General features: G+C 44.5%; 2 protein-coding genes across 2 annotated transcripts; both read right to left on the reverse strand.

Annotated features, from left to right (window-relative positions):
• Positions 1-1,174: 1,174 nt before the first annotated feature.
• On the reverse strand, positions 1,175-5,083 carry mab21l3 (mab-21-like 3). The gene is made up of 7 exons (XM_064976587.1): positions 4,352-5,083; positions 4,159-4,230; positions 3,891-4,082; positions 2,633-2,732; positions 2,152-2,333; positions 1,876-2,070; positions 1,175-1,712 (listed from the first exon to the last, which is right to left on the reverse strand). Exons 1-7 carry the CDS (start codon positions 4,517-4,519, stop codon positions 1,479-1,481), a joined length of 1,143 nt encoding a protein of 380 aa, XP_064832659.1. The 5' UTR covers positions 4,520-5,083; the 3' UTR covers positions 1,175-1,478.
• An 85-nt stretch (positions 5,084-5,168) lies between these two features.
• On the reverse strand, positions 5,169-17,919 carry LOC135547513 (serine/arginine repetitive matrix protein 1-like). Its single transcript, XM_064976586.1, has 8 exons — positions 17,793-17,919; positions 17,015-17,130; positions 16,223-16,430; positions 15,601-15,677; positions 12,226-15,513; positions 6,569-7,257; positions 6,194-6,301; positions 5,169-6,083 (listed from the first exon to the last, which is right to left on the reverse strand). The coding sequence occupies exons 2-8, from the start codon at positions 17,040-17,042 to the stop codon at positions 6,081-6,083; spliced, it is 4,401 nt and encodes a 1,466-aa protein (XP_064832658.1). The 5' UTR covers positions 17,043-17,130; positions 17,793-17,919; the 3' UTR covers positions 5,169-6,080.
• Positions 17,920-24,145: the final 6,226 nt, after the last annotated feature.

Consider the following 24,145-nt stretch of genomic DNA (forward strand, 5'->3'; position numbering starts at 1 on the left):
ATGAACAGCATTTGTTTCCACAGGTTTCAAAAAACAGATAAAGCAACGACACAACGCCTCCCCTGTATTTGACCTAGTTAAGTTTGTGTGTATGTATTGATATGTAGGCTAGGTGTGCCTTTAAAAAAAACTGAGCCGTTCATGTCTATTAATGTTCTGTACTATGTAATGTTTCATGTGGACCCCAAGAAGAGTAGCTGCTGCTTTTGCAATAGCTAATGGGGATCCTAATAAAATACAAAATATGTTGGCTAAGCTTTCTAAAGGTCAATAAATTCCTTATGAGCGTAAAATAAATATGCTGTAGGCTATTCAGAACCGTGGCCGGGTCCATTCGGGTCTATCAGCTGTAGTTACATAGACCTGAAAACCGATGACAATCAAACAGGACCCGCTCGAATCCCGGTTATTCAGTTATTGGACCAATGAAGACCTCTACTCAGCAGTCATTCATCACATCAACTGGCGGCTACAGACATTTATTTTCCTTCAGATGTTGTATCCATCCTCTCAGGAAAACAAAACAAACTGGGTATGTATACATCAGCCCAATACAGTTCAGTGCATGAGGGTAAGTTAATAAAATCCATAAAACGGGTGCCGAAGAGGACCATGCCGCCCTTGCCATTCAGTCAGATACTGTATGTCTTCCAATAAAAAGATTGCATCAGGTGTCTTCTGGGAGTAGGGCTGCAACGATACCGGTAAATTACCAGAATTGAGTAATTTTGTTAATTAACAGTTAATCTATTGCAAGGTTATTTAAAAACTATTCATATTCATAGTATTCATTTTTTATATCTGTGCCCATATTGTCCAAAAGTTCTTAAAAATATATATATATATTTTACATGTGATAAGGCCACACAGACGGCTAGCAATAATTAGACACTTGTGATAATCTGAAGTAACCAAAAAACATAAGTGACCAAAATTCTGGTAGTTTACTGGTAAATGTAAAAAGTTCACAGTAATAAACCCTCCCTTTGCAACCCTACCTGTGAAGCAATGTGAGGACTAGCTCTCTCCTGTGGTCTTTTTTAGTAACCCTCGTCTCATCTGCAGGACACACACAGGTAGTGGAGCTATGCTGCCCTCTGCTGGATCATAAACGTAGAGTCAGTTCCAACTGTGTTTTTTTGGAAACCACAATTTCAACAGAAGCAACAATGCATGCAATATAAGAAAACTACTTTATTTAGGTACAGAATTAAAAAAACTTTTGACTTGTTCAATAAGGATGTTCATTACCTGATGTAAAATGTTTTGCTATGCTGTGAATCAGAATCATCTTTATTCACCAAAGACATTTGCATGTACAGGAATTTGACTAAGTAAAAAGCTACTGCTACAAATGTTTTGGTAGGCTGTACCCTACTGAACACAACCTTGTATTCATTTTATGTTTGCAACATTAGGATAGACCAGAATAGTAGAAATAAAAACATCATGCTAGAATTGGTGTTAATAATCAGTGTTTAGTGGACATAGAGGCTGGGGTTGGCTATAAAGTCATTGATCTTCTGGGCTGTGTGGTCTAACTCTGTGGTGTTACTGTATTTCAGCAGGTTGTAGGAGCGGACAAAGTAGTGTCTCAGGTAGCGCTGGCTCACACACTTCAACAGCTTCCTGGCTACACGCAGCACACACTCCTTTACACAGCGCCAGTCACGCCCACATGGAAACTTCTCACAGCACCAGAACAACAGAGTCTGCAGAGAGAGCGAGAAGGATAAACGCAGAGAGATGACTATATACACCAGAAATATATAATATAACCTTGAACATCTGAAAGGGTGAGAGATGATTGGTTAACTGAGGATGTATGATAAGGGGGCAGTCACTGGGCAGGGACATTGCGTTGTGATTGGGTACCTGCAGGTGGAAGGCTGTGATGACAGGCTTGGTGCCGGGACACCAGGTGTCCTCCTTCAGCTGTCTGACAACACGGTAACACTTCCTACGGCAACCACCGTCCTCATCAACGGCCACTAGCAATGCCTGCTCCGCCCGTGAGAACGACAACAGCCAGTGGTAATTAGACGTTGCCATGAGGTTAAATCCAAACGACTGGAGAGGGAGAGATAGAGAGAAAGTAAGTTAGGGTGTAGAAGGTTATAAGGGTTAGAAAGCATGTTTCCCAGCTGAGACCTTGATGCAGCGAGCTCTCTCTGTGGTTGGCCAGCGCTGCAGAAGGCGGGGCCAGCGGGCCTTCTTCGGCCAATAGTTGATCAGCTCCACAGTGGGAACAAGTTCTGCCTCCATCACACCCTCCACCGTCTCTATGGCAACACGCACTACCGAACCCACAGACTCCAAGATGCTGACCTTACCTGCGTTCGCTCACTCTCTCACACACACACACACGCACACGCACACACACACACACGCGCACACACACACACACACACACACGCAGGTTAGAATGTGTGCTTGTTTGCACCTTTGCTACGAGGGAAGCCTTTGGCTCGGTCAGTTTATAGATTTTACTCTGGCCCAACACCTATCAACACTGACCAGTGTGTGGGTGTGTGTATGTTGCTTGTAGAGGTATTCAATGTGACAGAAAGCTTTTCCAGTGTGTGGGAGATCTGATCAGTCAAATCCACGGCCTGTCCTGCCACACACTCACCACTGAAGCTGCAGGTCAGTATGGCGGTCTCTAGTTGCTCTCTGAAGAGACTGACCACCTTGGCCGGTACAATGTCTCCCTCAACACACACTTTGGCATCCTGTAAAACAGTGGTCACCAACCTTTGGAGTGAAGATCACGTTCGCAGTCAAAAACATGACTTTAAACAAGCCTATACAACATTACCCTAATAAAAACAGTTTTGTAAGAATGAGGTTTGTGCAGTAGGTCTAATACAGCACAGCATGTTGGCTATACGCTTGGCCTGACAATTGTTTTCTTCTCAGACCATATTATGTTTCAAAATGCAACCTTTGATAACAAAATAGATCAGTTGGTGTAGAACTTGCGAGGAACTACTGAGCATAAATGTTAATAATTAGCTTCTTTATTTGATTGGACTGATGATACCTGCGTCTGATGGTCAGTCTCAGCAGAGGGAGGGAGAGAGCAGGGTCTGCCTCTTAAGGTCCCTGCTCTCTCCTTTCCTCCAGTGAGACTGATCAGAGAGAGGGGAACACAGTCTTTCACCTGATGGGGAAACTCGAGTCGCACTGCTTTTGTACAAATTAATGTTGTTTATATGACCAGAAAAAAATAATTATCCTCAATATTAAAATAGACATGATGAGCTGCTAATAATACAAATGCAGGCCTATCGATACACTTGGCTACTCATTCATTGCAGCTGCAGTGTGAGTGGAAGTCAAGGGAAGCAGATTTTATGTTTTGTAAGTGTTAAATAAAAACAATGTTGACAGTGCTGAATAAAAACTTAAAACATTAACTCACTCAAACAGCATCTCTTTGATGTATTCTTCGACAGTCTCTCTGGCCATGGTTTTTAAAAGTTACCAAATCTCACATAGGCCAGTATCAAACTTTGCTGTGGGGTAGGGGGAAGCGGTCAGCACTGTGATTTGAGCTATTCGATTGGCCGGCGCAGTAGGAGTACTTGATTTAGCCACAGCTCTCCTGGTCATTCAGGTCGGCGGAGTTTGACAAATTAAATGGTTGAAAATGGGAACTCTTTGCCTACCCAGTACGCAGGGCTTCTGAATCAAGTGCACCTACTGACAATTGTGCAATAAATAGTTGTATATAAATAGGAGTGCAAGTTTTTGTCGTTGGCGACAGAAATGTTTGAAGATCGACTAATGACCACTGCTGTAAAAGACATACACACCAAATAGTGTTATTTAAGAATATTTAGGACATTTAACTGGCTAACTATTTTCACTGCTCTATGATATCCCACCTGCCAGTCCTGGGCGGGGCTTGTGAAGCTCTCCAGCTCCAGCCATTGGTGGAGTTTCTCTGGCTCGCGGACAGGAGTGGGGAGAATGGAGCCAGTCAGAGAATAGTACCTCCACTGACGAGCCACATGCTGATGATATCCAATCAACCCCCTCACCGGAACACTGACCAAAACCAGGCTGGAAGTCAGGACCTACACACACACACAATCATTAGATCCCTCACAGACACACAAAGAATATTAATACACAGAGCACAGTGGGCCTTACCTGGATGGCTGGGTTGAAGGAACATCTGCCTCTCAGGAGGGCTGCCCATTTAGACACCATGGCAGGCTGGTCCTGTACACACACACACACACACACACACACACACACACACTGAGATGGGATCCCATAATTCTGTAGATTGACAGATATACTGAATGCCCATCTGTGTAAGATATTAAAGTCGTTGTGTTACCTTGATGTTCTCGTTGTTGACTCCAGCGTGGGCGATGGACTGGAAGCGTCCGTCTTTCTTGCTGACCTCAGTGGTCAGATCTCTGAGCACCGTCAGAACCTCCTCAACACGCCTGCTGACTGTACGGTGCCGCAGATCCACCTCACACACAACCACAATTATACACATACACGATAATCAACACACAGGATAACCACAACACCCACACACTACGTAGCAGCATATGAGCCTCACTTGATTCAGTAGGTAGTGGTCCAGCCCTTCCTCAGAAAAGTCTGGCATTTTCTCCCCTCCAACTTTTCAACTGAAACCAGTTCAGCTCTGATCTCTCCACCAGAATTCACCAGACAGACTAACGATTGCATGACCCCTTTTCCTAGCACTATGGTCCGGCTGTCAAAAACATTCCACCATCGATCTCCCATCATTGATTTCCGATGCTAAAGAGCTTCGATGAGCCTTTGGGCCACCATGGGCCAAACAACATGATCATAGCAGGCACAGCTCTGAACGTGCAGTCTGAAAAGCCCATAATAAGTGGAAGTAATAATCAACAGTGGGATCTTTAGGACCCAGCAAAGTGCCAGGCTGGAGCTCCAGTGCCTCAGGACCAAGTAGAACTCTGGCTGAGGTCAATAGGGTTCTGTCCATGTGGAATGAATGGGAGGGGGCTTAAAAACTTAGTCACATATCTGTAAGAGGTCAGAGAGAAGTCTCACCTGGTGTCCCAGGTCTGAACCAATCTCCGGTTAGAATGAAATAATATACATCAGTACTTCTGACCTTAATAGCTCCTACATAAAGAACACAAGAAAGGTAATTTTCTGGTTTCCTTTAATAATCATCAATACATTATGTACAAAGCCAGCCAAATAATACCCTACTGACCAAGGAAATCCTAAAATGTATTTTAAGTCATTAAAATAGCTAAAGATTACATCAGGTATTTAACAGAAAAACACCATAGAGAAATACTAGAAGTGACAAAACATTAAGAGTGGATCCTCCAAAGCCCTGATCAGTTTGTCTTCTCAATGGAGACACCTGGTCAGTCTGCCCATCACTACAAAAACAGCTGACCACAATATTACTGACATCTGAGGGTGCGCGCACCGAGGGCAGTCCTAGTAGTTCACTCACAGGTTAAAATGTCACTAAAGGAACCGTGAGCTGGTAATTTAATCACTGAACACAAAAACTAAACACAAAAAGTTTAACATTAGAAAGAGTCAACAAAATTTGAAAGTGTGTTCCTTCTTTCATTAATCTCCAGTCATTGTCCAGACAGCTGTCTGACCAATGTGTAGAAGCTTGGAGTAACCACACTGTACACTCCAATCTGTCCAATGGGTCGTCACTAGCTTCCATAGCCACGAAGTCATAATTATGGCTAAACCCCACGCATTTGTACAATTTCTTCTTCAAATTTGATTTGAAACATACTCCTAACTTTATGCCTAATCCTAAATGAAGACCAAAAAGCTCTTTTTTGTAGCCAATTTTTACTTTGTAGCTTCGGAATCCAACCGTGGCTTTGGAAGCATGTGGAAACCCAGACAACTAGAGCATGATGGGAGGGGCTGGGGGAGGGAATGATTGTCCAGGGAAAAGGGGCTGGCAGTATCTGACACTGTTCCTTCTCTGTAACCACAACAACCCGCACTTCTGTCCGCCTGGTGATGTTTCCATGGGGAGCCTTTCGCCTCATGTGAGCCGCCCCAAATAAAAGTTACTGCGGAATAAAGAGAAAAGTCTAAGTTAAAATGTCATCACTCTGCTCATTATGCATCTAATATGTGTGAATGTTGGATGAATGTTAGGATGAAGGATGGGAGTTCTTACACTGAGGAAGCTCTTGCCGCGTGGCTTCCTGTCCTCATCTTCGTCATCAGACACGTGTGGCTTCGCTATGGCCATCTCCTCTTTACTCGCCGCTATCATCTTACATTTCTAAACACAATATACACACAGATTGATTTTAAAAACAAAACCATTGTGATGTAAACAGGCAGTAGTACAAAAGAACCCCCCTCCAAAAAAAAACAGTCTAGTCTTCTGTTTCTAACCTCAAATACCCAACTACATAAACCAAAGACTAGGAGTCTGAACTAAAGTTGAATGCTTGCTGTAATCCATATGGGGAGTCTACATAGACAATGCATTAAGTAGATATTAGTTAAAACATACATTGCAAGTGAAGCCTCTTATAAGTCTTACCTCAGTGAGCTCCTTGATGCTGTATATGTTGGCCTGCTGAGTCACCTTCCTCTTCACCTCCTCTATGTGGTCCAGGTTAAGGGGGGGAAGGGTTGTTTGGGGAACCTGGCTAGGAGGGGGCTTGTTGGTGATGGTGGGGAGGGGGGCCATCTGGGGCTTGTTGGTGATAGTGGGGAGGGGGGCCATCTGGGGCATGTTTGACATCTGGGCCATGTTGGTGAGGGCTGCAGTCATGGTGGCAGCTGTCATACTGGCCATGGCAGCACTCATGGCCATATTGGACATATTGCCCATATTAGGCATATTCATGTTGGGCATACTCATGTTCATGTTGGGCATGTTCATGTTGGGCATGTTCATGTTGGGCATGTTCATGTTGGGCATGTTCATGTTGGGCATGTTCATGTTGGGCATGTGCATGTTGGGCATGTGCATGTTGGGCATGTGCATGTTGGGCATGTGCATGTTGGGCATGTGCATGTTCATGTTGGGCATATTGGACATACCCATGCCGGGCATGTTGAGAGGCAACGGCAGGGGAAGAGGCAGATTCAGGGGAGTTGGGGCTGGGTTGGGCAGGGGCAGCTGGAGGATGGCCTTGGGTCTCAGACTCTCTGGGATGGGCACACCTGCTTTAGCACACATGGCTGCTGCATTGGCCTTCGCTATCTCCAGGAGCTGGTCTTTGTCTGTGAATAGAGAAAGGGGAGAGGAAAGAGAGAGGAGGGAACAGACATCTGTCAACAGCGGAATTTCAGACTACCTAATCTGTTCTAAAGGTTTCTAGAACAGCCACCATTAAACTGAGGGTACTAAACAATAACAGTACATTGGATAATATGCCCAGGGTTGGGTAGTAATGAATTACATGTAACTGGGATTACGTAATCTGATAAAATGAAGTAATTGAGCAACTCTGATTAATTTTGAAAAGCATATACGGCTGATTACTTTTGGGATTAATATCAAGAGGAAAATTTGATTAAAACTCGCCGCTGTCATTTAGCACACCATCAAGACTTCTCACATGCTCTCAGAGTTTCTACCGATCGATCATCTAGGGTGGACAGCTTCTTTTGTGATTGAATTAATAGATAAGGCTTCCAAAACATTTACAACTGGCCCGCTGGTCAATCACACTCATCTGGACCCGTTTCCCAAACCCGGTCCTGGAGCCCCCCCCTGGGGGCAGGTTTTGGTTTTTGCTCTAGCACATTCAAGGTGGATGCATAAACCTATAAATAAAATGTACTGTTATATAGTGCCTTCAGAAAGGATATACAACTCAACTTTCTCCACATTTTGTTGTGTCACAAAGTACAATTAAAATTGATTTCATTGTCAATTTTTGTCAACAATCTACTCAAAATACACAGAAAATTTGAACATTTGTAAAAAATAAACTAAAATGTATGAAAAATAAAACACTAATATTTCTTTATTAGGTAAGTATTCAACCCCCTGTGTCAATACATTTTAGAATCACTTTTGGCATAGATTAAAGCTGTGAGTCTTTCCTGGGTAAGTCTAAGAGTTTTGCACACCTGGGTTGTAAAAAGTCCAATTAACCCATATGAACATCTTTGCAAAGCATTGGAAAACCACCGTGGTCTTGTGGTTGAATCTTTGTTTGAAATTTACTGCTCAACTCAGGGACCTAACAGATCATTTTATGAGTGGGATAAAAATATGAGGTAGTCAATCAAAAATCATGTTACACACTATTGCACACAGAGGGAGTCCATGCAACTAGAGAACAACATTTTTCCTCCTGAACGTATTTACGTTGAATACTTATTGACTCAAGACATTTCAGCTTGTATTGTTTTTTTAAGTAAAAAATTCTAAAAACATAATTCCACTTTGACATTAGGTGGTATTTGTGTGTAGGGCAGTGACTAAAAATCTAAATTGAATCCATTTTAAATTTAGGCTGTAACAACAAAATGTGGAAACAGTCAAGGAGTGTACATTTCTTAAGGCACTGCATATTATTTTATTTCACCAGGTAGGCCAGTTGAGAACAAGTTCTCATATACAACTGCGACCTGGCCAATATAAAGCAAAGCAGTGCGACAAAAACAACACAGAGTTACACATAAACAAACGTAGTCAATAACACAGAAAAATCTGTATACAGTGTGTGCAAATGTAGAAGATTACGATGGTAAGGCAATAAATAGGCCATAGAGGCAAAATAATTACAATTTAGCATTAACACTGGCGTGACAGATGTGCAGATGATGATGTGCAAGTAGAGATACTGGGGTGCAAAAGAGCAAGATAAATAACAATATGGGAATGAGGTAGTTGGGTGGGCTATTTACAGATGGGTTGTGTACAGGTACAGTGTTGGCTTTGAGGATGACCAGTGAAATATACCTGCTGGAGCACGTGCTACAGGTGGGTGTTGCTGTGGTGACCAGTGAGCTGAGATAAGGCAGGGTTTTACCTAGCAAAGACTTATAGATGACCTGGAGCCAGTGGGTTTGGCAACGAATATGTAGCGAGGGCCAGCCAAAGAGAGCATACGGGTCGCAGTGGTGGGTAGTATATTGGGCTTTGGTGACAAAACGGAAGGCACAGTGAGACTCCACCCAATTTGCTGAGTAGAGTGTTGGAGGCTATTTTGTAAATGACATCGCTAGGATAGTCAGTTTTACAAAGGTATGTTTGGCAGCATGAGTGAAGGAGGCTTTGTTGAGAAATATGAAGCCGATTCTCAACCTAATTTTGTAAGTCTGGAAGGAAAGTTCACAGTCTAACCAGACACCTAGGTATTTGTAGATGTCCACATACTCTAAGTCGGAACCGTCCAGAGTAGTGACACTAGACGGGCAGGTGCGGGAAGCAGTCGGTTGAAGAGCATGCATTTAGTTTTACTAGCATTTAAATGCAGTTGGATGCCACGGAAGGAGTGCTGTGGCATTGAAGAGCCAGATGTATACAGAATGTTGTCGTCTGCGTAGAGGTGGATCAGAGGATCACCAGCAGCAAGAGCGACATTGATATATACAGAGAAAAAAAGTCAGCCTGAGAATAGAACCCTGTAGCACCCCCATAGAGACTGCACCCCCATAGAGACTGCACCCCCATAGAGACTGCCAGAGGTCGGTGCAAAGCTGTTGGCCGGGGTGGAGGTAGCCAGGTGGAAAGCATGGCCAGCCGTAGAAAAATGCTTATTGAAATTATCGATTATCGTAGATTTATCAGTGGTGACAGTGTTTCCTAGCCTCAGTGCAGTGGACAGTTGGGAGGAGGTGCTCTTACTCTCCATGGACTTTACAGTGTCAAACATTTTTGGAATTAGTGCTACAGGATGCAAATTTCTGTTTGAAAAAGCCAGCCTTAGCTTTCCTAACTGGCTCCTGGTTCCTGACTTCCCTAAAAAGTTGCATATCGCAGGGGCTATTCAATGCTAATGCAGAACGCCACAGGATGTTTTTGTGCTGGTCAAGGGCAGTCAAGTCTGTGGTGAACCAAGGGCTGTATCTGTTCTTAGTTCTGCATTTTTTGGAATGGGGCATGCTTATTTAAGATGGTGAGGAAAACACTTTAAAAGAATAACCAGGCATGTGATATTACTGCCCCAAAATATTTAGACAAAAAATAATAACAATATTTAAAAAATAAAGAATCTGGAACCCTATTTTGATATAAAATAATAATTTCCTAGTTGTCAAACCACACATCCATGACCATCACTGATTTAGACAATACTTTATAAGACGATTGAAACAAACGTTTTACACGGAGTACTGTGACTATGCTCTTGCACATAAAATAGAACATGTGAATTACAGGTTTTTTAAGCTATGCTCCCACACTAGTTCCAATTTGGAAATAATCATGTTACTAAATGAAAAAATGCTATATTAGATTTTATAAAAATGTAACGTTTTAAAATATGTCTGGGTGTTTGGGGCCCTATTTAAGCCGTGTTGCGGTAACCGCGGACGGTATCCAGACATTAAAATGGAATTCAACAATATAAAATATGTATTGAACTTATTAGAAAATTTATTTATTTGCCCAACAACAAATGATTATCCTGAAACAGTCTGAAACGGCACAGGAATGCCTGTCTGTGTGTTGTGCCTGTCTGTGTGTGTTGTGCCTGTCTGTGTGTGTTGTGCCTGTCTGTGTGTGTTGTGCCTGTCTGTGTGTGTTGTGCCTGTCTGTGTGTGTTGTGCCTGTCTGTGTGTGTTGTGCCTGTCTGTGTGTGTTGTGCCTGTCTGTGTGTGTTGTGCCTGTCTGTGTGTGTTGTGCCTGTCTGTGTGTGTTGTGCCTGTCTGTGTGTGTTGTGCCTGTCTGTGTGTTGTGCCTGTCTGTGTGTGTTGTGCCTGTCTGTGTGTGTTGTGCCTGTCTGTGTGTGTTGTGCCTGTCTGTGTGTGTTGTGCCTGTCTGTGTGTGTTGTGCCTGTCTGTGTGTGTTGTGCCTGTCTGTGTGTGTTGTGCCTGTCTGTGTGTGTTGTGCCTGTCTGTGTGTGTTGTGCCTGTCTGTGTGTGTTGTGCCTGTCTGTGTGTGTTGTGCCTGTCTGTGTGTGTTGTGCCTGTCTGTGTGTGTTGTGCCTGTCTGTGTGTGTTGTGCCTGTCTGTGTGTGTTGTGCCTGTCTGTGTGTGTTGTGCCTGTCTGTGTGTGTTGTGCCTGTCTGTGTGTGTTGTGCCTGTCTGTGTGTGTTGTGCCTGTCTGTGTGTGTTGTGCCTGTCTGTGTGTGTTGTGCCTGTCTGTGTGTGTTGTGCCTGTCTGTGTGTGTTGTGCCTGTCTGTGTGTGTTGTGCCTGTCTGTGTGTGTTGTGCCTGTCTGTGTGTGTTGTGCCTGTCTGTGTGTGTTGTGCCTGTCTGTGTGTGTTGTGCCTGTCTGTGTGTGTTGTGCCTGTCTGTGTGTGTTGTGCCTGTCTGTGTGTGTTGTGCCTGTCTGTGTGTGTTGTGCCTGTCTGTGTGTGTTGTGCCTGTCTGTGTGTGTTGTGCCTGTCTGTGTGTGTTGTGCCTGTCTGTGTGTGTTGTGCTCGCATGTGTAGTCTACACTCTGTAGCCGTTAGCGAGAATGCTAATGACAGTCTACTGGTAAATTAAAAGCCGTTTCCAAAAACCTTCTCAATTAAATGTTAACAACAAAGTAGCCAATACTTACCTGGCAGAATGATATGATTATTTGCATAAACCAAGTTACCATTTATTTAGCGCAACTCGACAATCACATGAGCTCTACAGAAACACTGCTAACTAAACAATGGTCTCTAGCTGGCGCACTTGCATTAAAGTGCTTATACACCCACAATTAAACATTTTTTAAATATAATAAATAAAAATCTAGTCTCCTGATGTGGTTTAAGCATTGTTGTGAACTTAGAACATACAATTTCGATAATTATATATTTTTTTACAAAACAAACCTGAGAAAAACAAAAGGAAGAATACTGAATTTTGGAAAATCCTGAAACAAAATCGGGCAAAAAAATAAAAACAATGTTATATGGCCCTAAGTGTTAGAAGTTAAAGTAAACCAAAAGTAATCAATGTAAATCGATTGTTACTATTTTGAGTAATCAAAGGATTACCTTACCGATTACTTTATTTTTCATGCAACTAATCACTAACCGATTACATGTTTCAATTAATCCGCCCAACCCTGATTATATATAGGTGTAGTCTTACCCAGCTCAGTGAGACGAGGAGGGGTCTTGCTGGCACTGCGGCGGCCTCGAGATGTGGAACGGCGCTTGCGGAGGATGAGGATTGGCGAGTGGCTTGGTTCCCGTTTCCATCGGTCGCGTCGGTCAAACGAGCGATTCCGCATGACGGGCCGACGCCGCCGCGACCCGGAGCGGGACCTTCTCCTCCGGCCTGGAGAACGAGACTTGGAGCGTTTGCTCCTGTCTGCAGACTTGGACCTCTTCCTTCTGGCTGGGGAGCGGGACTTAGAGCGCTTGGTCCTGACTCTGGACTTGGAACGTGACTTCCTGCGCCGTACCGGTGACTTAGACCGTGATCTCCTGCGCCGGGCCGGACTTCTGGACTTAGACCTCTTCTTCCGTCTGGTAGGCGGGGAGACAGACTTCCTTTTCCTGGCTGGGGACTTGGATCGTCTCCTTCTGGAGGCAGACTTGGACTGAGAGGGAGAGATGGACTTGGACCGGGAGCACCTCCATGAGGGAGAGGTGGACATCTTCCTACCAGCAGGTGATCGGGACTTCCTACTAGGAGACGCTGAAGTTGAAGACTGCCGTTGTTTTGAAAATGTTTTCTTAATGGGAGATTTAGAAGGTGAGGACCTGGAGCGGCGATCAGCAGGAACAGTCTCTGGTGAAACAGACCTGGACGTAGCACGCTCATCCGGTTCTTCTTCAGAAGAGCTTGTTGGGCTTCTTGCCACCTTTGGCTCTTCTTCTGCAGAGTCATGGTCTTCAGATGGAATCTCAGAGGTGCTCTCTTCAGCATGCCCAGCCATTGGCTTGCCCTGTGTGGTAGATCTGGAGGCAGCAGCCAAAGCGAGGGGCTTCCAGGGCTCTGCTGCAGCTACAGCTTCCCCAACAGGCTTAGTAGACGCTTCATTATTCACAGTCGTGTCTGCAGTATGCTTGTCAGCCATTTTTGGAGACTTTAGGTCCTTGGCAGTAGACCTAGATCTTGAGCGTTCTGGGGATACGCTCTCAGATTGCCTGTCGCTTGAGACAGACTTGGATTTGTCGCTGGTGGGTGATTTTGACATTGAACGCTTGTTTATTTTCTGGGATTTGGATTTAGGAGTATGAGACATGGACTGGTTACGCGGCGATAGTGATCGTGATGTTGATGGTTTACTGCGTCCTGGGGATCTGGACTTTGTCCTGCTCCGCTTCGGTGATCTAGAACATATTTTCTTAACTGGTGACCTGGATATCCTGCGGCTCCGGGAGCGGGACTTGTTGTCCTTGCCCCGTGGGGATTTGGACCGTGAACCTTTCCTGTTCCTCTTCAGGATCACGACGGAGCGGGAACGAGTCCGCCTACCTCTCCTGACCGGAGACCGGGACCGTCGTGTCCTTGGGGGGGACCTCTTTCTGCGAGACGGGGAGCTGCTCTGGGAATGCCGTCCTCTCCTCAATGACCGGGAGCGATGGAGCCGTCTAGATCTGGAGCGTGAACGGCGAGTCTGCCTCACAGGCGAGCGGGACCACGGACGTCTACCTCGACGAGGGGGGGGGGTTCTGGTCCTCGACCTTCTGACACAGCCATGTGACCTGGACTCAGACCGCCGCCCTCGTCTGGGAGATGGAGACAGTTTGCGTCCTCTCCTAGGGGATTTAGACAGAGACTTGCGTCCTCTTCTAGGGGACAAAGGAGAGGACTTGCGCCCTCTCCTAGGGGACAGAGAAGGGGACAACTTGCGCCCTCTCCTAGGGGACAGAGAAGGGGACAACTTGCGCCCTCGTCTAGGGGACAAAGAAGGGGACAACTTGCGCCCTCGTCTAGGGGACAAAGGAGACATCTTGCGCCCTCGTCTAGGGGACAGAGGAGACATCTTGCGCCCTCGTCTAGGGGACAGAGGAGACATCTTGCGCCCTCGTCTAGGGGACAGAGGAGACATCTTGCGACCTCGTCTAGGGGACAGAGGAGACAACTTGCGACCTCGTCTAGGGGACAGAGGAGACATCTTGCGACCTCGTCTAGGGGACAGAGGAGACAACTTGCGCCCTCGTCTAGGGGACAGAGGAGACAACTTGCGCCCTCGTCTAGGGGACAGAGGAGACAACTTGCGCCCACGTCTAGGAGACAGAGAAGGAGACTTGCGTCCTCTCCAGGGTGACAGAGGAGATGACTTGCGTCCTCTCCTGGGGGACAGAGGAGACATACGTCGTCTCTTAGGGGACAGAGAAGAGGACTTGCGTCCCCTCTTGGGAGACATGCGTCCTCTCCTGGGGGACAGAGATGGGGACTTGCGTCCTCTCCTGGGGGACAGAGATGGGGACTTGCGTCCTCTCCTGGGGGACAGAGATGGGGACTTGCGTCCTCTCCTGGGGGACAGAGATGGGGACTTGCGTCCTCTCCTGGGGGACAGAGATGGGGACTTGCGTCTTGTCCTGGGAGACAGAGATGGGGACTTGCGTCTTGTCCTGGGAGACAGAGATGGGGACTTGCATCTTGTCCTGGGGGACAGAGATGGGGACTTGCGTCTTGTCCTGGGGGACAGAGATGGGGACTTGCGTCTTGTCCTGGGGGACAGAGATGGGGACTTGCGTCTTGTCCTTTTGGGGGACTTGGACTGCTTCCTATTGGGAGTCATGCTTTTTGAGCCAGATCGAGACCTGCCCCTGCCAGACACAGGCTGATTAGACAATTCCGCGGGGCTTCGTGAACGACTGCGACTTGATCTGGACCGCTTAGGGCTTGGCGAACGACTAAGACTCGATCTAGCCATCTTAGTGTCTGTCAGCGACCCTGACCTTGACCTGGAGGGAGCCTGGTTCTTCACCTTTGACCTCTGCTCTGGGTTTGTTTCCTCCTTCTGGCCATCCTGCTTGGGGATGATGTCAGGAAGCTCCTGGGTGTGGCTGAAGCTCCCGTCGCTCCGTGGATCTTCCGGCTTTGTGACAGAGATGGTTTGGTTCTCCCTGTTAGCGGGGGAAACCTCTTCCGTCTTTCCTCCTGCATCCACAGACTCATTATCTGAGGGTTGACACATCACTTTCAGAGATTCCTCTTTTTGGGCCAAAGTGATGCATAGGGAGGGAACTCGCTCCTCTTGCCTGGCCTTAGACTGCATGGGAACAGGCAACACTACCATGCCAGCTGGCTTCCCCTCAGACTCAGAATCTGTTCCTGACATAGATTCGCTCTCTGATAGGGAGTGTGAAGAAGAGTTCTTCTCCTGCTTTTCTTCCCCTTTTCTCCTCCTTTTTCTCTTCTTTTTCCCAGCATGTCTTTTGTGTTTTCTGGCTTTAGCGTCACCTACCTCAGGTATAGCTGTGTGGACAGGTACACAAAAATCATTTTTTTTTTTTTAATCACTTTGCATCGGTTTGTTTCCGACACTTGGCCCAAACTCCTTACCTGTGATCAAGTCCTTTGTTGCCTCCTCTTTCGTGTCTACTCCTGTATCGGAGGCCACTGGGCCAGCACTCCTCAAGCTAAAAACAGAAAATATATTGATTATAGCCGCAAATATAATGAATACTATAATCACAATTGTCCCAATGGTTTAGAGCCAAACAAACAAGAGCCTGTTGGATTTACATTTCTGTTGCTTTACCTCCTATATTCCAGTGTGGAAACCATCTAGAGGTGACCAGGCAACACCCTGTTCTGCCTAGCACTTGGCTGCATTCAGTACATAAAAACGTAATAGAACGTTTAATTGAACAGAAACGATGCTGTACTGAAGTCAGTTAAAAAACAGGGATGGGCTGGGTTGTAGCTTCAAAATTCACCTTTCCCTTTCAATACATAAATCATTGCGCCAAGCCACACCCCGGCACACCCACCAAATCGAGCAAACGTATCACAGAGGTTTTGGGGAAATGTGTCGTTCAGTACAAGCCTTTCCGCAAAGTAGCAAATGTTCACGAAAACTGAACGCAGCCCTAGTCTGGTTGTAATGGGCAGAATCTAGCAGAGTTATGGTTCTCATGGGATGAGTCAAACCAAGTTCTGGTTCTAATGGGAGGAGCCTCACCCTGCTCTGGTTCTGATTGGCGGCTTTTCTACGTCGGACTCTGGGGCCGACTCTGAGCTCGTCTCTCGCTCTCCCTTGCCACGTTTCTTCTTCTTCTTCTTGCTCTTGTGTTTTTTGTGCTTCTTGTTCTTCTTCTGCGGCGTCTCACTTCCTTCCTTTGCAGATGTTTCCTCCAGAGTGTGTTCTTGCTCTGCAGCCTCGTCCCCGCCTGCACAAGTCAAACACATTCTTTAGTCACAGATTAACCAATCACATTTCTTTGTTATGCTAGATTCGGAATATGGGGAGTTCACAATTCCTAATGAAAGGGTGGCCAGGCAGAGGCATGGCAATCTCTGGTGTGTGTGTCACTGGCATATCATGATCTAGCCAATCCAGCATGAACTTCCAGCATCATAGCTAGTTTATGTTTGAGGTTGAGCCGATGGTCTATTGAAAGGATGGTAAAGAAACCTCCAACAAACTTTTACTTGCGCATACTTCCTTAATTCTTAATTTGGAAGTATGCTAATTGTCAAGAATACTCAGAAAAATATTGACTCCACAGAAAGAGGATATCTTCTTAATATCTTTCTGAATATTTCCTTGTTTTTCAGAGTTCCACCAGCAACCACAAACATCATTTTATAATTCACTGGTACCTTCCAAATGATAATTAATTAAGTATCGCCAAGTAAAGGTCAGCTGAAAATCTCTCAGTCCATGAATTTCCCAAATGTAGGTATAACCATCTACGTGAGAATAACTATCCCTCACATTACAGGGATATTTCTGCAAATCATGATCACAAACCTGGCTGTGTGTCAACTGCACACTCCATTTTATCAGCTCTGTGGGGGTGATTGATGGCCTAAAAAAAAATCGCTGGCCCCTGGCAGTCAGTCCACCCTTCTCTTGGCCCTCTGTCACTATTGGGAAAAACAAAGCAGTTACTCCAGGGCACTCAACAGTTTGTTTCCCAAATGTCAAGACAATACAGATTAATTACATGAAATACTAACGTTACCGTTAAAAAAACTGCTATGAGTGTCCACAGGGTTACATTAAGTATAGGTACAGAACAAAAATAAAAACACACTCTCTGCTGCAACATTACATAACCAATGACCCACTTACAGAGCCAGGCAACCGTTTTGTAATCGCCCATCTCAACTGGCAATAACACTTGATAGTTAACCAGGCAGATCACTGGCTACGATTTAGCTTAGCTAACTACATAGCAACCAAAGTAGTTAAGTAACGTCAGCTCGCTAGTGCTATCAAGTTAACTTCATATAGCTAGCGTAGCTCGAAAATGCTTTCTAGTTATCAACGAGGGTCCAACAACAAATTAGCTAGCTTTAGCTTAACTACTTTTAATAATTGTGTGAAAATTAAAATGCAATCTGGCTAGCCACTTCAGGTTAGCTAACAAAGACACGCCGTAATCAGCACCCGGCCTCACTCGACAAACGTTAGCCAGATTGCTAGCCGTCTATAGATTATTTGTCTTGATTCATCTGAAAAAAATATATATATCTATAGACAACCGATAGTTGTTGTATAACACAGATTTACACCGTTTTCTTACCTAGCTATGTCTCCAATGCCTTGAATTTAAATTATTAGATACTCCAGGAAAGCCTGTTGTATGGCAGTCGCCATCTTCCTAGGACGCCATGACAGTTTGGGGGACCCCGTAATCCCAGAATGCCCTGCTGGGCGGCAAATTGCGAGTGGAAATTATCTCCATGACAACTCAGAGGTGACAAGAACTCTGCATTTAACATACATATCTTGTTTTGTTTTTTAAATGAACACATCTACTACTTAATCTTCTTTATGTTTTTATATCAGAGGCATACAAAACAGGGGCCATAGAAATATAAACTTGACCTTAACACTTTAGTTTGAGACAAGTAGTAAGGTTTTTTTTTAGGGTGAGTGCTCTCACATATCCTTGGGCTTGGGACGTTCCTACCCTAAACGCCAACCCAAGACTTAACCCATACCCGAACTTTAACCCTTATGTAACCATTTTACATTTCAACTTAAATGGGGTCAGGTTCCAAGGAGCTCTGATAGCAAGGACCCAGCTTGTATTCCTAAAAAACAGAAATGTGTTACCTCTGGTTCATTCAGCCATTCCTATTAGGAAAATTAATGGAAAAATAATAGAGTTTTGGAATAAATGCTGAGTATAAACTCTGAGGTTAATTTAGGTTGAGGAGATCTTATACGGTTTGTTAACGTGAACTTTATGAAAAATAAAGCCTTTATGTGTTTTTTTTAAATTACATAAATTCTTCAAATTTCACAAAAAGTGATGTTAGCTGATGAGATTTTCTCATATAACAAAACGTATAAGATCTCCTATGCCCTTGTTTACCACTGACCTTATTTTCTGTGTTTATCCAAAAACCCTACAAAAAAATCCATTACTTTCCCCATATAGGCTTTGTCCAACGAACCAGTTAGTGCCTACAAAAAGATGACATAACTATTGCTCTCTATTGCATTGGAGCAGGGGGCAGAGTAAAAAGACATGCCGAAGGTCGTGCGATACAGTTCCCGTCAAAAACAAAATATTTGGTTAGTAGAGCAGAGACCCTACTGAGTATTCCACCCCCCTTTGGCTGGGAATGAAAGTAAGGTTTTTTCTTGACTGCAACATTGGTTGGAGGCAATGGAAGGGGTGGGGTAAAAAGCCAGCAGCAGGTGGTGCAACACAGACCTCCTAAAAACAAAACGTATAGTGCCTTCAGAAAGAATTCACACCCCTTGACTTTTTCCACATTTTGTTGTGCTACAGCGTGAATTTAAAATAGATTAAATCAAGTTTTGTTGTCACTGGCCTACACACAATACTGCATAAACTAGGCAAGTTTGAGAACCAATTCTTATATACAATGAGAGCCTACCCTGGCCAACACTGGGCCAATTGGGGCAGCAGGGTAGCCTAGTGGTTACAGCGTTGGTCTAGCAACCGGAAGGTTGCAAGTTCAAACCCCCGAGCTGACAAGGTACAAATCTGTCGTTCTGCCCCTGAACAGGCAGGTAACCCACTGTTCCTAGGCCGTCGTTGAAAATAAGAATTTGTTCTTAACTGACTTGCCTGGTTAAATAAAGGTTAAAAAAAATAAAAAATTGGGACTCCCAAACACAGCCAGGTATGATGCAGGTTGGATTTGAACCAGGGACTGTAGTGACACCTCTAGCACTGAGATGCAGTGCCTGAGACCACTGCCTCACTCAGTGAGACAATAAATGTTCAACCCCTTTGTTATGGGAAGCCTAAATTCAGGAGTTCAGGAGTAAAAATTCCCAAAATGAGTTGCATTGACTCAAACATGATTTTTAAAGGACTACCTCATCCTGTGTGGGTCCTGTGTGGCTCAGTCGGTAGAGCATGGCGCTTGCAACGCCAAGCGTCGTGGGTTCGCTTCCCACTGGGGCCACCCATATGCAAAAAGTAGTGGCCCCAGCCGACTTGTAAGTCGCTTTGGACAAAAGCGTCTGCTAAATGGGATATATATCTCCCCACACATATAATTATCTGTAAGGTCCCTCAGTCGAGCAGTGAATTTCAAACACAGATTCAATCACAAAGACCAATGCCTCGCAAAGAAGGGCACCTTTTGGTGGATGGGTAAACATTTAAAAATCACACACTGAATATCCCTTTGAGCATGGTGAAGTTATTCATTACACTTTGAAAGGTGTATAAATACACCTAATACACCCAGTCACCAAAGATAAAGGTCTCCTTCCAAACTGTGAAACTGCTCAGGGATTTCACCAGTTCAAATCCCGAGCTGACAAGGTACAAATCTGTCATTCTGCCCCTGAACAGGCAGTTAACCCACTGTTCCTAGGCCGTCATTGAAAATAAGAATTTGTTCTTAACTGACTTGCCTAGTTAAATAAAGGTAAACAAAATAATAATAATTAAAATTAAATTAAAATGAGGCCAGTGGTGACTAAAACAGTCACAGAGTAAATGGCTGTGATAGGAGAAAACTGAGGATCGATCAACAACATTGTCGTTTCTCCACAATACTAACCTAATTGACTGAGTGAAAAGAAGGAAGCCTGTACACTATAAAAAATATTCCAAAACATATAGTTGAAGTCTGATGTTTACATACACCTTAGCCAAATACATTTAAACTCAGTTTTTCACAATTCCTGACATTTAATCCTAGTAAAAACTCCCTGTCTTAGGTCAGTTAGACTCACCACTTTATTTTAAGAATATGAAATATCAGAATAATAGTAGAGAGAATGATTTATTTCAGATTTTATTTCTTTTGTCACATTCCCAGTGGGTCAGAAGTTTACATACACTCAATTAGTATTTGGTAGCATTGCCTTTAAATTGTTTAACTTCAGAAGGCTAGGGTCGTTTTTTCTCAATTCCCGCCTGACTGACTTGCCCAAAGTAAACTGCCTGTTGCTCAGGCCCTGAAGCCAAGACATGCATAGAATTGGTACCACTTGAAATAAAACGTTTTGAAGTTTGTAGAAATGTTAAGATAATGGAGGAGACTATAACACAACAGATATGATAGGAGAAAATCCAAAGAAAAACCAACCAGAATTTTTGTTTGAGAAAGCCCATGCTCTTACAAGTATAGGCAAAATAATTAAATCTAGCTCCCAGGATGCAATTCCTATGATTTCCACAGGGTGTCAGCAGTTTATGTTAAAGATTTCAGGCTTGTTTTTTCCAAAATGACAAAGAAATATGAGTTTTAGTACTGGGACAAACTGTTGGAAATTCGTGTTTGGGTGCGCAATGAAGATCAACGCACTTTCTAATATCGGTTTCCTATTCAAATCAAATCAAATCAAATCAAATTTATTTATATAGCCCTTCTTACATCAGCTGATATCTCAAAGTGCTGTACAGAAACCCAGCCTAAAACCCCAAACAGCAAGCAATGCAGGTGTAGAAGCACGGTGGTTAGGAAAAACTCCCTAGAAAGGCCAAAACCTAGGAAGAAACCTAGAGAGGAACCAGGCTATGTGGGGTGGCCAGTCCTCTTCTGGCTGTTCCGGGTAGAGATTATAACAGAACATGGCCAAGATGTTCAAATGTTCATAAATGACCAGCATGGTCGAATAATAATAAGGCAGAACAGTTGAAACTGGAGCAGCAGCACGGCCAGGTGGACTGGGGACAGCAAGGAGTCATCATGTCAGGTAGTCCTGGGGCATGGTCCTAGGGCTCAGGTCCTCCGAGAGCGAGAAAGAAAGAGAATTAGAGAGAGCATATGTGGGGTGGCCAGTCCTCTTCCGGCTGTGCCGGGTGGAGATTATAACAGAACATGGCCAAGATGATCAAATGTTCATAAATGACCAGCATGGTCGAATAATAATAAGGCAGAACAGTTGAAACTGGAGCAGCAGTACGGCCAGGTGGACTGGGGACAGCAAGGAGTCATCATGTCAGGTAGTCCTGGGGCATGGTCCTAGGGCTTAGGTCCTCAGAGAGAGAGAAGGAGAGAATTAGAGAACGCACACTTAGATTCACACAGGACACCGAATTGGACAGGAGAAGTACTCCAGATATAACAAACTGACCCCAGCCTCCCGACACATAAACTACTGCAGCATAAATACTGGAGGCTGAGACAGGAGGGGTTAGGAGACACTGTGGCCCCATCCGAGGACACCCCCGGAGAGGGCCAAACACACTTCTTTCCGTATGAAATATTATCGCTTGATTACATTTTAGGGGTCAATAGAAGGAGTCTGAGGAGTCAATAGAAATGTGTTTTGACTTGTTTTAATAAAGTTTAGCGGTAGATTTCCTGATTCCTTACTCTGCATCTTGAACAAGTGGATTACTCAAATCGATGGCGCCAACTAAGCTGACTTTTTGGGATATAAAGAAGGATTTTATCTAACAGAACGAAACTTCATGTTATAGCTGGGACCTTGTGGATGACAAATCAGAGAAAGATTTTCAAAAAGTAAGTGAATATTTAATCGCTATTTGTGAATTTATGAAACCTGTGCCGGTGGAAAAATATTTGATGTGGGGCACCGTCGTCAAACAATTGCATGGCATACCTTCGCTGTAATGGCTAGTGTAAATCGGACAGTGCAGTTAGATTAATTCATCTAATAATTCAATAGTGAATTCATCTCCCAGTGTCTTGTGGAAAGCCAACTGAACCAGGTTTTCGTCTAGGATTTTGCCTGTGCTTAGCTCCATTCCTTTCCCTTTCTATCCTGAAAAACTCCCCAGTCCATAACAAATACAAGCATGCCCATAACATGATGCAGCCACCACCATGCTTGAAAAAAGGAGAGTGGCACTCAGTAATGTTTAGACCTTTAGATCTGGTTTAGATCTTATCTGTCAGAAAGATATCAGTTTGTCTCTGTGCATGGTTTGTCCTCTGACAAATCAACTGTAAATTTTGGTGTTCCCCAAGGTTCCGTTTTAGGACCACTATTGTTTTCACTATATATTTTACCTCTTGGGGATGTCATTCGAAAACATAATGTTAACTTCCACTGCTATTCGGATGACACACAGCTATACACTTCAATGAAACATGGTGAAGCCCCAAAATTGCCCTTGCTAGAAGCCTGTGTGTGTTTCAGACATAAGGAAGTGGATGGCTGCAAACGTTCTACTTTTAAACAAAACAGAGATGCTTGTTCTAGGTCCCAAGAAACAAAGATATATTCTGTTGAATCTGACAATTAATCTTGATGTTGTACAGTCATCTCAAATAAAACTGTGAAGGATAAATAAACTCTCGGCGTTACTCTGGACCCTGATCTCTCTTTTGACGAACATATCAAGACTGTTTCAAGGACAGCTTTTTTCCATCTACGTAACATTGCAAAAATCAGAAACTTTCTGTCCAAAAATGATGCAGAAAAATTAATCCATGCTTTTGTCACTTCTAGGTTAGACTACTGAAATGCTCTACTTTCCGGGTACCCAGATAAAACACGAAATAAACTTCAGTTAGTGCTAAACACGGCTGCTAGCCAAAAATGACTGGAAGCCAAAAATGTGATCATATTACTCCAGTGCTAGCCTTTCTACACTGGCTTCCTGTCAAGGCAAGGGGTGATTTCAAGGTTTTACTGCTAACCCACAAAGCATTACATGGGCTCGCTCCTACCTATCTTTCTGATCTGGTCCTGCCGTACATACCTACACGTACGCTACGGTCACAAGACGCAAGCCTCCTAATTGTACCTAGAATTTCTAAGCAAACAGCTGGAGGCAGGAATTTCTCCTATAGTGCTTTGGAATGGTCTGCCCACCCATGTGAGAGACGCAGACTCGGTCTCAACCTTTAAGTCTTTACTGAAGACTCATCTCTTCAGTAGGTCATATGATTGAGTGTAGTCTGGTCCAGGAGTGTGAAGGTGAACGGAAAGGCTCTGGAACAACGAACCGCCCTTGCTGTCTCTGCCTGGCCGGTTCCCCTCTCGCCACTTGGGTTCTCTGTCTCTAACCCTATTACAGGGGCTGGTAAGTTGGTGGTTGAAATTATCCCTCTAGTGGTGTGGGGGCTGTGCTTTTTCAAAGTGGGTGGGGTTACATCCTGCCTGTTTGGCCTTGTCAAGGGGTATCGTCTGATGGGGCCACAGTGTCTCCTGACCCCTCCTGTCTCAGCCTCCAGTATTTAAGCTGCAGTAGTTTTATGTGTCGGGGGGCTAGGGTCAGTCTGTTATATTCTTGGAGTATTTCTCCTGTCTGATCCGGTGTCCTGTGTGAATTTAAGTATGCTCTCTCTAATTCTCTCTTTCTTTCTTTCTTTCTCTCTCTCTCAGAGGACCTGAGCCCTAGGACCATGCCTCAGGACTACCTGACATGATGACTCCTTGTTGTCCCCAGTCCACCTTGCCGTGCTGCTGCTCCAGTTTCAACTGTTCTGACAGCGGCTATGGAATCCTGACCTGTTCACT

This window comes from Oncorhynchus masou, chromosome 10 (assembly GCF_036934945.1).
Source record: "Oncorhynchus masou masou isolate Uvic2021 chromosome 10, UVic_Omas_1.1, whole genome shotgun sequence".
Classification (NCBI taxonomy): Eukaryota; Metazoa; Chordata; class Actinopteri; order Salmoniformes; family Salmonidae; genus Oncorhynchus; species Oncorhynchus masou.

Excerpts from the sequence above, each read along its gene's own strand:
- mab21l3 (XM_064976587.1), bottom strand. The coding sequence starts at position 4,519 with ATGTGTATAATTGTGGTTGTGTGTGAGGTGGATCTGCGGCACCGTACA. Across the intron at positions 4,083-4,158 it reads CCTTCAACCCAGCCATCCAG|GTCCTGACTTCCAGCCTGGT; the intron begins GTAAGGCCCACT and ends GTGTGTGTGTAG. Across the intron at positions 1,713-1,875 it reads TCACAGCCTTCCACCTGCAG|ACTCTGTTGTTCTGGTGCTG; the intron begins GTACCCAATCAC and ends CTCTCTCTGCAG.
- LOC135547513 (XM_064976586.1), bottom strand. The coding sequence starts at position 17,042 with ATGGAGTGTGCAGTTGACACACAGCCAG. Across the intron at positions 15,514-15,600 it reads AACAAAGGACTTGATCACAG|CTATACCTGAGGTAGGTGAC; the intron begins GTAAGGAGTTTG and ends CTGTCCACACAG. Across the intron at positions 7,258-12,225 it reads TCCTCGTCTCACTGAGCTGG|ACAAAGACCAGCTCCTGGAG; the intron begins GTAAGACTACAC and ends CTCTATTCACAG.